The sequence below is a fragment of the Myotis davidii genome, unplaced genomic scaffold (assembly GCF_000327345.1).
Source record: "Myotis davidii unplaced genomic scaffold, ASM32734v1 scaffold108, whole genome shotgun sequence".
Classification (NCBI taxonomy): domain Eukaryota; kingdom Metazoa; phylum Chordata; class Mammalia; order Chiroptera; family Vespertilionidae; genus Myotis; species Myotis davidii.
Genome location: NW_006299260.1, coordinates 711031 through 723046, shown reverse-complemented (window position 1 = coordinate 723046; position 12016 = coordinate 711031). Strand labels below are relative to the sequence as shown.

At 31.3% G+C, this 12016-nt stretch overlaps 1 protein-coding gene across 7 annotated transcripts in view; it reads right to left on the bottom strand.

Annotated features, from left to right (window-relative positions):
- Positions 1-771: 771 nt before the first annotated feature.
- Positions 772-12016, bottom strand: part of TMTC3 (transmembrane and tetratricopeptide repeat containing 3) — a 70008-nt gene continuing 58763 nt past the window's right edge. For all 7 annotated transcript variants that reach the window (XM_015571137.1, XM_006774738.2, XM_006774739.2 and 4 more), the window contains 4 exons: positions 9194-9297; positions 7856-8025; positions 3881-4107; positions 772-2022 (listed from right to left, as the gene is read on the bottom strand). In XM_015571137.1, the coding sequence (XP_015426623.1) occupies positions 1217-2022; positions 3881-4107; positions 7856-8025; positions 9194-9297 (1307 nt within the window). In that variant the 3' untranslated portion in view covers positions 772-1216. The remainder of the gene's footprint in view (positions 2023-3880; positions 4108-7855; positions 8026-9193; positions 9298-12016) is intronic.

Sequence of the window (12016 nt, the reverse complement as noted above, 5' to 3'; positions counted from 1 at the left end):
GGATGTTAGCATTAACATTTTAAGTCAACACCAACTTTATTAAGTATTACGAAATTCATTTGAAATGCATTTAAGTCAAGAAAAATATTAGATTTAAATTAATAAATTTGCTTTGTATTTACTCTTTTAACAGTTTTCAGGTTCAAATATGCTAAAACCAAATGATCAATTTATTAATTCAATTATTGGCTAATTATCTTTTAGAGCTGGACATCAGGCCAAAATGATGAAATTTTGGTTAAAGTGTAATACATGCACACATAGGAAAATGCAATAGCAATTTGTTTTCCATACTTAATAGAATTAAAACAGCTTTAAAAATTTCATGAAAGCTCAGTAGTCAAAATAAATATTTAATAAAAATACACACCATAACACGATATTAAGAACTTAGTGTTTAAAAATAAACATCACATTGTTCGCCTTCAGTTAAACAGAACTCAATTTAGTTGCTTAAGAAATCTAAGAATAATTGAGTTTTTAGAAACAAAATTAAAATTTAAATAACACTAGAGAGATAATACATCTTAAGATGAAAGAGAAACTTACCATGTTTTAAATCAAAAGTTTAAATAAAGTTATAGTTTTTGAGACTTCTTAGTATGACTATGACCCTAAGAAATATGAATAGTTTGGGGAATATAAGTCAAAGATAATCATGATTATGTGGTTCATGCTGTGAAATTCTCAGTATGTTAAGAAAATAAATACAGTATATATGATTTACAGGCAAAGTCCCTTGGTTAAACAGAAAAGTCACTAAAGAAAAAATAAGTGTTCAATAAGTGTTTTCAATTCATAGACAAATTTCAACAGGTGAAGGAAAAATAAATTCAGTAATAAATGGGAATTCACAGAATGAAATAGCATATTGGATTTGCCCCCAAAGGATTATCATTCAGGCCTCAGACTATTTTTAATTGATAGTAGTCATGATTATTCTGCTGGAAGAATCATCCTTCTATAATAAAAGGTACAAATTAGCTACATGTAATTTAGTATTTCAGCTATATTCACCAAAACTCAGAAAACTATGTGGTATCTTAGAATACATAATCTGGTGTAAGGTAGGTGTTTAAAAATCTTATTTTGATCCTACATAGAGGCAGCTCATGATTCTGTTATGAATCCTTGCTATTTTTCAAAGTTGCCATAAGCAATCAATTGATATAGTCTGAAGTTGTTTGAAACCACTGTCACATAATAAAGAGTAATGCTATTCACCATTTAAAATACGTTCAATCTCTTCTAGTCTTTTTAAAGCAGCAACTCTTTTCTTCTCAATTTCTTTTATTTCTTTTGTTGTTTTGTGAGGGGTCTCACTGTCTGTATCTTTTCCTAACTGCTTGTTGGCTTTAGATGAACTTTTATTATCACTTGTTTTGATTACCTGTGTGGGTCGGGGTTCACTTCTTATTTCTTTTGCATTTTCAGTTGGAACTTTGTTTCCTGAAGTCTTACTAACTGGGAATATTGGTTGTTCTATTAAACTAGATGCGGAAATTTTATCCCTGACTATATTCAAATGGCGCTGGATATATTCTTCATGTGGTGCTAATGCCAATGTTTCAAGCAGACATCTTTCAGCTTTTAGTAAGTCTTTCTCTTCAAAATAAACAACACAAAGATTGTGCTTTCCCTGCACATTCCTTGGATCCATCTCCAAAATCTTTTCGAAACATTTTTTTGCTCCAAGTATATCTTTCTTTTGATTCATCAGAATGTCTCCCTTTAAAATGAGACCCTTGATATGATCAGGATAGTATTTGAGTAACTCTTCTAAAACTGGCAAAGCCAGTAATTCTTTTGCAGTCTGAGAATACAGCAGAGCCAGATTAAACAAAGCACTTCTGAAGTCAGGTTGTAATTTTATGGCTTTCTTCATCCACATCTCTGCTTCAGAGTCCTTTTTGTCATCCATGGCAAGCATTCCCAGATTGAAATAACCATTAGCATCTTGTGGCTCTTCATTAATATAACTTAAAAGTCGTTTTCTAGCTTCAGGTCTGAGCTTAACCTCACCTATGAGTAATTTAAAAAAAACAACAACACAAAAACATTATATTGTTAGCAAATAAATTTAATCTTGAGGAAAAAAGCCACTTTCATATTTTATCTAGTTAGATTACAAAAAGAGAGCATCAAAACAACTAATTGCTGTACCTAAATCAAAAGCAGAGAGGGAAATCTTAGTCTTCATAGGAAAGAGAGAGTGTGTTTGACACTGAAATGCTCGCAAAATATCTCCTTACAGTTTAGAAGCTAACTGGGAATAGCAGAGAAAGAATAGAGAATTAAAAGAGGCATGCGATTTGCCAACAGACATGCAATCAATCTTGATTCTGTTAACATTGTGACTTTATACATTGAACAAGATATAGGACTTCTCTGGGTTCACTTACGAATTTTCTTGGAACTACATGAGATGCACGTAAAAATGCTTAGTAAACATTAACTATTATTGGGTAACAAAATGTTTCTGTTTTATTAAGATTTTTGTATGTTATTTCAAATTTTTTAGGATGTTTCAAAGGTAAAAATATACCATAAGTATAGTTTATAAATACATATTTGGATTTAATAAACAAATATTTATTGAGATAAATTTATTGTAAGTAAATACAAATGAATTCAAGGTCTACAACTATAAAACTTAAGGTACAAACTTGTGTTGGATAATGGGCCCTTTCATGATTACTAAAGTTAGCTAACTTCCCCTTAACCGGTTTGGCTCAGTGGATAGAGCTTCAGCCTGTGGACTGAAGGGTCCCAGGTTCGATTCCGGTTAAGGGCATGTACCTTGGTTGCGAGCATATCCTCAGTAGGGGGTGTGCAGGAGGCAGCTAATTGATGTTTCTCTCTCATCGATGTTTCTTTCTATCCCTCTCCCTTCCTCTCTGTAAAAAAATCCATAAAATGATAAATAAATAAATAAAGTTAGCTAACTTCACAAAAATATTAGCTCTTCTCTAAATTTATACTTTTTTGAATACCAGGCTAAAGCCCTCTTCTATTCTTTTATTTGACAATATGGTAAATAAAGAAAACTTGAAAATAAATCAGTAGGCTTAAGTTCCTATCTTGGACTAATTACTACAGGCAATATAAAGTTGGGGTAGTTATTATATATATTTGGTCCTCACTTTCTAATCCACTTTATAGAAGATTGGTAAAAGTAAACTTGCAAATCTTCTTGCTCTAAAATAATATGATTTTATGATTCATTCATTTTTTTGTAAAAGTTTTAAAAAGAATTGACTTAATATGTAACTCTATTTTCCAAATATAGAAGATTATAAATCATAGTTTTCTTAGTACTAAAATCCCCATATATAAAAAAATCCTGATTTATTATAATTCATAAGTTAGTTTTGCTAAATCATAGAAATTATAGGAAATTACAATATTTCAAAAATAGTAAAACTGGATATAAAATAATACCAAAAGTATTTGGTCTTATAAATCAAGAGAAGATAGAATATTTTTTCCTAAAACATACAATGCTATTAGCTTCCTAGAAATAATTATGTAAAAATTTTTACAAATTCAGATTATTTGAGCAATATATATATATGAGATTATATTTTCGTGCATAAAGTGACAGGATTAATAAGACATTGCTTAAGAGATTACCTAAAAACTCAGTCTTAACATATATATACCAGAAGAACAATTAGACTTGTCATATATGTAAGTGTATATTCCTTGAGAAGTTTACTTTAAGTATATTAAAAATTCTACTTATAAATCATTTATACAATTTTGATACAAACTATCCATTCACAAAATGTTTGCTACAGGCAATATATTTTAAGTTAAGATTTTATTATATTTCTAATTACAACGTGTTTAAATGCAGAACTATTTTGAGAAAACATACCTGATTCTTGCATTAATATACCAGAATTGAATAATGCTAGCTTATGTTTTGGATTTAGTTCTAAAGCACGATTAAAGTTTTTAAGAGCTTCATTTGGTTCTTTAAGTTCAATCTGAACAATCGCCAAGTTGTACCAAAGATCTGCATTATTTCTGTCCAACTCTAGTGCTTTAAGATATGCTTCTTTTGCTTTGAAAGGTTTATTCATTTTTAAAAGCAATTCTCCTCTGTGGAAAAACAAGCACAAGCTTTAGTTACAATATTACCATGTCGGTTGGTAGATACTATTTTTCACACATTTTAAGATTTTCCATATATTCACAGCTTTCTTTTTCCCTTTTAACTAAGGTTCTTAAAGTTTTCTTCCAAAATGATCGACTAGCCAAAGTAATACTGAGAAAAAGAACAAAGCCAGAGGTATCACACTCTCTGATTTAAAACTATACTACAAAGCCACAGTAGTCAAAAACATTACACGGAGCTGGCAGAAACGGAATTGACAGTCTAGAAATAAACCATACATATATGGATAACTAATTTTCAACAAAGGAACCAAGAATATACAATGGAGAAAGGAAAGTCTCTTCAATAAATGGTATTGCGAGAATTGAAGAGCCATATGCAAAAGAATGAAACTAGATTACTATCTTACATCATAAACAAAAGTTGACTCAAAATGGATTAAAGACTTGAATGTAAGCCCTGAAACAACAAAATACATAGAAGAAAATATAGGCGCTAAACTTATGGACCTTGGTGTCAGAAGGTTTGTGAACTAGACCCTAAACTTAAGGAAAGTAAAAGCAAAAATAAAGGAATGAATCTACTACAAACTAAAAAGCTTCTGCACAGCAAAAGAAAAATAACCCAAAATAAATATCAACAAAACAAAAAGGCAACCAACTGAATGGGAGAAGGTATTTGCAAACAACATTTCCAAAAGAGGCTAACATCCAATATATATAAAGAACTTACACAACTTAACAAAAAACGATCCTACTAATAAATGAACTAGCTATACAGATGGCCAACGGATGTATGAAAAGCTATTCAACATCACTAGTTATTAGGGAAAGGCAAATCAAAACATCACTGAGATACCACCTCAACACCTGTTATAATGGCTATTATAAAAAGACAAGAAATAACAAGCGTTGGAGAGGTGGGAAGAAAAGGGAAACCTTATAGACTGTGGGAATGTAAATTAGTGCAGCCATATGGAAACCAGTATGGCAGTTTTTCAAAAAATTAAGACTAGAACTACTATATAATCCAGGAATTCCTCTTCTGGATATTTACCCGAAAAATATGAAAAAACTTACCATAAAGATATCTACATCTCTATTTACAATAGCCAAGACATGAAAACAATCTATGTATATATATTACTCATCCATAAAAAGTAACAAATATTGCATTTGTTAAGACATGGATGAATCTTGAAAGTATTATGCCAAATAAAATAAGTCAGATGTATGATTTCACTCATACATAGAATTAAAACAAAAAGCAATAAACAAATAACAATACAGAAAAAACTCACAGATACAGCCAACAGGATGGTGGTTGCTAGAGGGGGAAGAGGTTGTTGGGGGGAAGGGCGAAGTGGGTAAAGGGGGTTAAATATATAGGGATGGAAGGAAACTAAACTTTGAGTGGGAAACCACACAATGGAGTACATAGATGTCAAATTATAATCTTGTATACCTGAAAATTATATAATGTTATTAACCAATGTTATCCCAATAAGTTTAATAATAATAATAATAATAATAACAACAACAACAGTAAAAAACAAACAACTTTTGGAAACTGTCCTCAAACATGAAGTCATAGCTTTGGCAAAGCTATGACTTGATATATTTTCAAATATTATTTAAAAACAAAAGCATGCCTGACTTTAGAGAGTAAGATGTGGGGAGGTATTCACAGAAAAATATATTCTTTGAATATAACTTGAAAGGAAGCAGACTAGATTATTTCAGAAAAATAATAGCTACCAGAGTGAGAGATAATCTGTCAGAAAACCAGGTGATAGTATTTTAAGAAAGAAAAGAAAAACGTAGTGATAGGGCATTTTAATATATGTCTTACTCTCCAAAAAGTAGAGCATTAGAAAAATTTTAACACTTATCTTCTACATATCCTTTAAACATTTTTTATTTTATTGATTTTTTTTTTTTTAGAGAGGAAAGGGGAGGGAGGAAGGAAGGGAGAGGGAGGGAGAGAAACATGGATGTGAGAGAGAAACATAGATCAGCTGCCTCCCGCATGGGCCTGACCAGGGCATCGAATGTGCTACCTTTTGGTATAGAGCAGTGGTTCTCAACCTTCCTAATACCGTGACCCTTTAATACAGTTCCTCATGTTGTGGTGACCCACAACCATAAAATTATTTTCGTTGCTACTTCATAACTGTAATTTTACTACTGTTATGAATCGTAATGTAAATATCTGATATGCAGGATGTATTTTCATTGTTACAAATTGAACATAATTAAAGCATAGTGATTAATCACAAAAACAATAGGTAATTATATATGTGTTTTCCAATGGTCTTAGGCGACCTGTGAAAAGGGCATTCAACCCCCAAAGGGGTTGCGACCCACAGGTTGAGAACTGCTGGTGTAGGGGATGACACTCCAACCAAGTGAGCCACACAGGCCTGGGTCAGTGTATTCTTATGAAATGACCATTGATTGGGGGTTGGGGGATGGGGGTAAAGGGAGCTGGGGGAGAATTAAAAAAGCTGATCTGGAAGGGGCGTTGGTGCCACCTGCAGATACCTTTGAGAAATATTGCTGGAACTGAGGATCACAATTTGAAAACTATTTTATAAATCTTTCTAATATGGTTCTATTTCCTGTTAGAGAGTTTAAAACATCATTTTTATTAAGTACATATATGAAAATCAATTTAAGTATGGATGTATTATAATATTCTTTCCTAAAGTATCAGCATAGGAATGAAATCAAATGAATGACTATTAGTATTCTTTTTTTGTTGTTGTTAGAACTCAGCAAAATAATATTCCCATTTATTTTTGGAAATATTGTTTCACACATATATCAAATGGGCAAAAAAATAAAAATAAACAGCAACTTCATAAACAAAAAAAATGGAAAAAAAGAAACCTTTTTATCTTTGGCCTTTTTAATCATTTCATACAAACCGACTACTTATAGTATAGTAAGTACATACACAAAAAGTTACTGGAATGCTTGGAATAATATTTTTTGTTGTTGTCATTCTTGATTTTTGCCAGTTTTTTTTCCTATTAATAATCTTTATTAGGGACATTTTAGATGAGTGTTTTTCTAAAATGTTATCTTTTTAAGTTGAGACTGTTAAATAATTCTTTATGTATTAACACAATAAAGGTTTTATTTACAGATGCAACCCCACTAAACCTAGAGAATTTCAAAAAGCACTGAATAAGGCTGAACAACAATGGCTCCCTAATAATTTCAAAATCAAAAACTTATTAAATTCTAAATGCATTTTCCACATAGAAACAATGTCATAAATTATGCGTAGGTTAATATGTGATACCAAAAACTTATTTTTAATGACAACTAAATAGTTTCTTTGTGGTAAAGGCATTAATAACCAGTCAACTCTCAGCATTTATTTAAGAAAGCTCTGAGAGTTAGATATTAAAAGTACAATTATAAAATGTAAGTTTTAGGTGTTTTACATAAAATAAATTTGGTGATAAGAAGCAAATGAAACTAAGGAGCTACTTTCACATAAAACCTAAAGTTTGCTATTATAAGTTATGGACTCCCCTGTCAATTTCAAATCAAATGAATTTAATTTTGATTGCTAGTCCAAAATGGGCTATGTTTCTATGTTAGTTGCAACTAAGATTGTGAAGGGGGAAAAAGCTAATCTAGTCAAAATAGTCAAAGTGTAACATGCAGATAGATGCAGCTTCAATTTTCTATAACAACAGCTTAACATGAACTATAATACCTGCTAATGTAAGCCTGTTTGAAGTCGGGCCTCATGCTTATCGCTTGTCGATACAGCTGATCAGCTTCTTCTAGCCGGGACTCATCTGCTCGGATCAGGTTGGCCAGATTAATATAAACGTTTAGGTGGTTAGGGGCAATTCTGGCTGCATATTTTTTACCAGGAATAATCTGTTCAAAAGAAAAGGCATTTCCTTAAGTTGATATTTCATTACCAAATAAAAGTCAAAAGTAAGTAAGCCTAGTAGCTTATTTAAAATATACACAGAATGTAAAAAGATAATGCTATTAGTTTTACTGCTACTATATTAAAATAAGTCATAAAAATGTGAAAGCATCTATAGTCAGAGCATGTAAAATAATATCTTCTTGCACTAAAGAATGTATTTTTTTCATTCATGCCAACTTAAGAGAATGAAGTCATATAAATCAGAACTTTTACAGGTTAAGGTATCAGTATGTTTATGTCAGACCAGAAATAGAATTTAAGACTCTTTTCTCTGTCTAGTGTATTTGTTAAACCATGTCAACTTTCATGTTGTTAGCAAAATATTTATTTACTGGTTGTGACAATAAGGTAGTTAATTACATTTCATAGTTATACTAAAACCTCGCTTGTCTGGTGGAGTTAAATTGTCTTATTGATTATTCATGTTCAATAAACATTATCATAAATAATATATGGACCCAAATTTTCAAGGAGCAGAAGAATTATATCTGATAAAATTCCACATTGAACACAATTTAACTTTAGAATCTTAGGAATGAATTCTCAAGGTATTATCAAACTAACCATTCATTTTAATATTACTACTATTAATATAATATTAATACATACTAAAATCAAGAAAACTGTAGCCAGGGTATAAACCATCTTATCTGATGATGCATAGTTAGGTCAAAGGCAGGATCAGATTTTCCAAAATATCAAGAGAATCTTATATCATTGTAACAACTAATGGACACAATATAGCAACAGAGATGTATCCATTTGTTTTATTCATTTATTTTTTTGGTAAGACTAATGCTAAATTTAGTGCTTAATGTACATACATACAATTTTCTTCACCTAAAGTAATTTAACTCACTGATAACTTGTAATAAAAAATATCAAAAATTCATTAACTATGAATTTAGTTTTTATAGACTATGTGAAAATTTTTTTAAATTGAGCTAGAAAAGTAAGTTTATTCCTCTATTATACTTATACTAAATAGATGGTTCATTGGACACCTTACTTTTATACCAATATTGACGGAAAGATAAGAATTTTCTAGATAATTTTATTCAATATGGATATTTAATAGACATGACACAACAGGAATAAATGATAACTTACTTGAGGCATCAGTGACTTGGCTGTCATATAAGATTCTTCAGCTTCTTTGGTTCTATTTAAATTTTTATAAGTTCTTCCTACATTCATGTGGGCACCAATATCATCTAAAATTTTAAAGAAATTATTTGTTGACAAATATGCGAAATAGAATTCAATGTAAACTACTAAGAGGACATGTTTCTTGCAACAAAAACAATAGTAAAAAATGCAAAAGCAGGCATTCCTCCTCAAAGTTCTAATACAACTTGTTATGATTTATGATCAATGTAGCAAACTATTAAATAAAGTACTGTAAAGACAGAAAATACACATATAACATGAAAAAACTATCTGAATGTACCGCTGATGGATTTCGACATGAGAAGAAAGAAAAAGAGGCAATGAAGAAATGCACATCATTTTTCTTCACTGTATTTTAACATACTATACTAAGGCTTGCTTCCATTTCCTAAGCTCAGAGCTTTGGCATTTACTCAAAAAGTGTGGCTCAACTAACTCTAAAAGTAAAAAAGGATATACAAGTAAAAAGGATCATCATAATCTCTAGAATTATTTTCAGTGTTATATCTAACAAATATGCCATAGTGGGATAGGGGCAAAGAGATATGAAAACACTTTGTGACTTTGTTTTATAAAATGTTTGTGAAATGTGGTTGGAATGCAAGTATAATGGAATGTTAGTATTATATAATACTACTTAATATGCAGCAGCCCATCTCTCTTAAATAATAAATTCCTATATAATTTATTTAAAACTTTTTGAAAGTTTTAAATATCAGAATGTCAGAAAATTTTGTCTCATTTTCTGATGCAGAAAATTGAATCCTCAGCAAATTTATTCAGGCGTAGAAAAACGTGCAAATATAATAAAAAAGATATGAGAGTTTAAGATACATTTCCCAGTTAATATTTCAAAGGTCTGGAATAAAGACAGAAAGAAGGGAGATTTTAAATCAGACAAATTTTAGCCAACATGAATCTCTAACAGACACGACAAGGTTTCAAATTGTGATTACTACTTGCCTGTGACACCGATGATTTTGCAATTGTGGAATAGGTCTCTGCCTGCAACTCCCAGGACACATAGGGGCCAAGCATATATATCTTAGGCATTCCCCTAGGAGGAGAGTAACAGTCCTAAGATCTTATTACATTATGTTTCAGGCTGGCAATTGTGTGCACCGCACCAAAATGGTCAGGTGCAGTACAGGTTTGATTAGAGAACTAGGGGACAAGATTGGGAAGGAGGTTGATTTTAGTTTTTAGATGTATTACTGAATCTTATGGGATCTCAGGAGGCGGGGGTAAAAAAAAATGCTTAGGCCAAACATTCCCAATCCTGCTTTTAAAAATTTTATCTTAGCCCCACACAGCTCTATCCAAATAGAATCTTCAGGAATAGAATCTGCAGAAATGTTTTTAAAACGTTTAAAAGGCAATTTTGATGTAGAGCCAAGGTTGAAATTCACTGCATTACCAAGTGCACATAAAATAGGTAGTCTTTGCTTCTAGGTAGCTCAATTTTTTTAAACATTAGATAAACTTACGCCATTTACTACAGAGATCAGAAATGTAGTTAGGCAAAACTAAAAATATGTAAAACCTGAAAAAAATTAGTGTAAATAAAAATGTAATTGTCAGCTAAGTATTTAAAATGTTACTGAAATCAGTTCTAACCAGTCTTTAAAAAAGCTTATCTATTTGGATGAAAAACTAGGAAAATCGCTACCCACTAGAATCAGATCTCAGAATTATGGAGAGCAGATATTGTCATCAATGAGTATTTCAGACACTAGAGTAAGCAGCCCCACTTTCTCAAAGAACAAATGATAGCAATTAGATAGCCTTTAGCATCAAAAGGATTACCCAATACAGCTAATAAAATGACAGACATAAGTTACAAAGTTTTAGGATTACAGAGGAAGAAATAGCATTACTGGTAAGACACATTTAAATTCGGGGGGGGGGGGAGGTAAGAAAAGCAAGCAAGATGTAAAATTTGGTGACATTTAAATGACTAAAAAGCTATAAAATTTCAAAGAACAATCTTGCGATTAGGAGTGCACTATCCAGCAACAGCAGCAGTCTGTCTTTAATTCAATGTAAAGGAGGAATGGCAAGTGTCAGGCAGCTCAGTGACTAACAGCCACGTACAATGAAGGTGAGTATTCCCACACTGAGGGTGAGGCATCTGTGTTGCTTCCCAGTATTTCCTATTCGAATCTTGTCTGTCAATGCATTTATAAAGGTAAATTATAAGCATATGGAAACTCCGAAAAACTCTTTAAAAGTCATTTATTTCCATCTTGATGGCATCCAAGTTGAATAACAGGTCCATGATTCTTTTCTAATATAAACAATTTTAAAGATTTGGACTTAGATAAAAAATGAAATTATTGATTTTACGGTAAAAACAAACCTTGAAGAATTCTGGTGGTTCTTGAGAAATATCTATCCTTGTCATGTAATGGTGTTTATGGAAACTGTAATTCCAACTGCAAAACTTTTATCCTTGCAATACTTTTATCTTTTTTAAACACTTGTAACCAGCAAAACAAAACAAAAAAAATGCAAACAGTTGTTCATTTAACATGATATGCATATCTCATGGCCCAAGTCTATTGTATAGTTTATATTCTCATTCTGGCTAAGAAAGAAAAGCCTTTAGACCAGCGGTTCTCAACCTGTGGGTCGCCTAAGACCATCCTGCTTATCAGATATTTACATTACGATTCATTACAGTAGCAACGAAAATAATTTTATGGTTGGGTCACAACATGAGGAACTGTATTTAAAGGGCCAGAAGGTTGAGAACCACTGCTT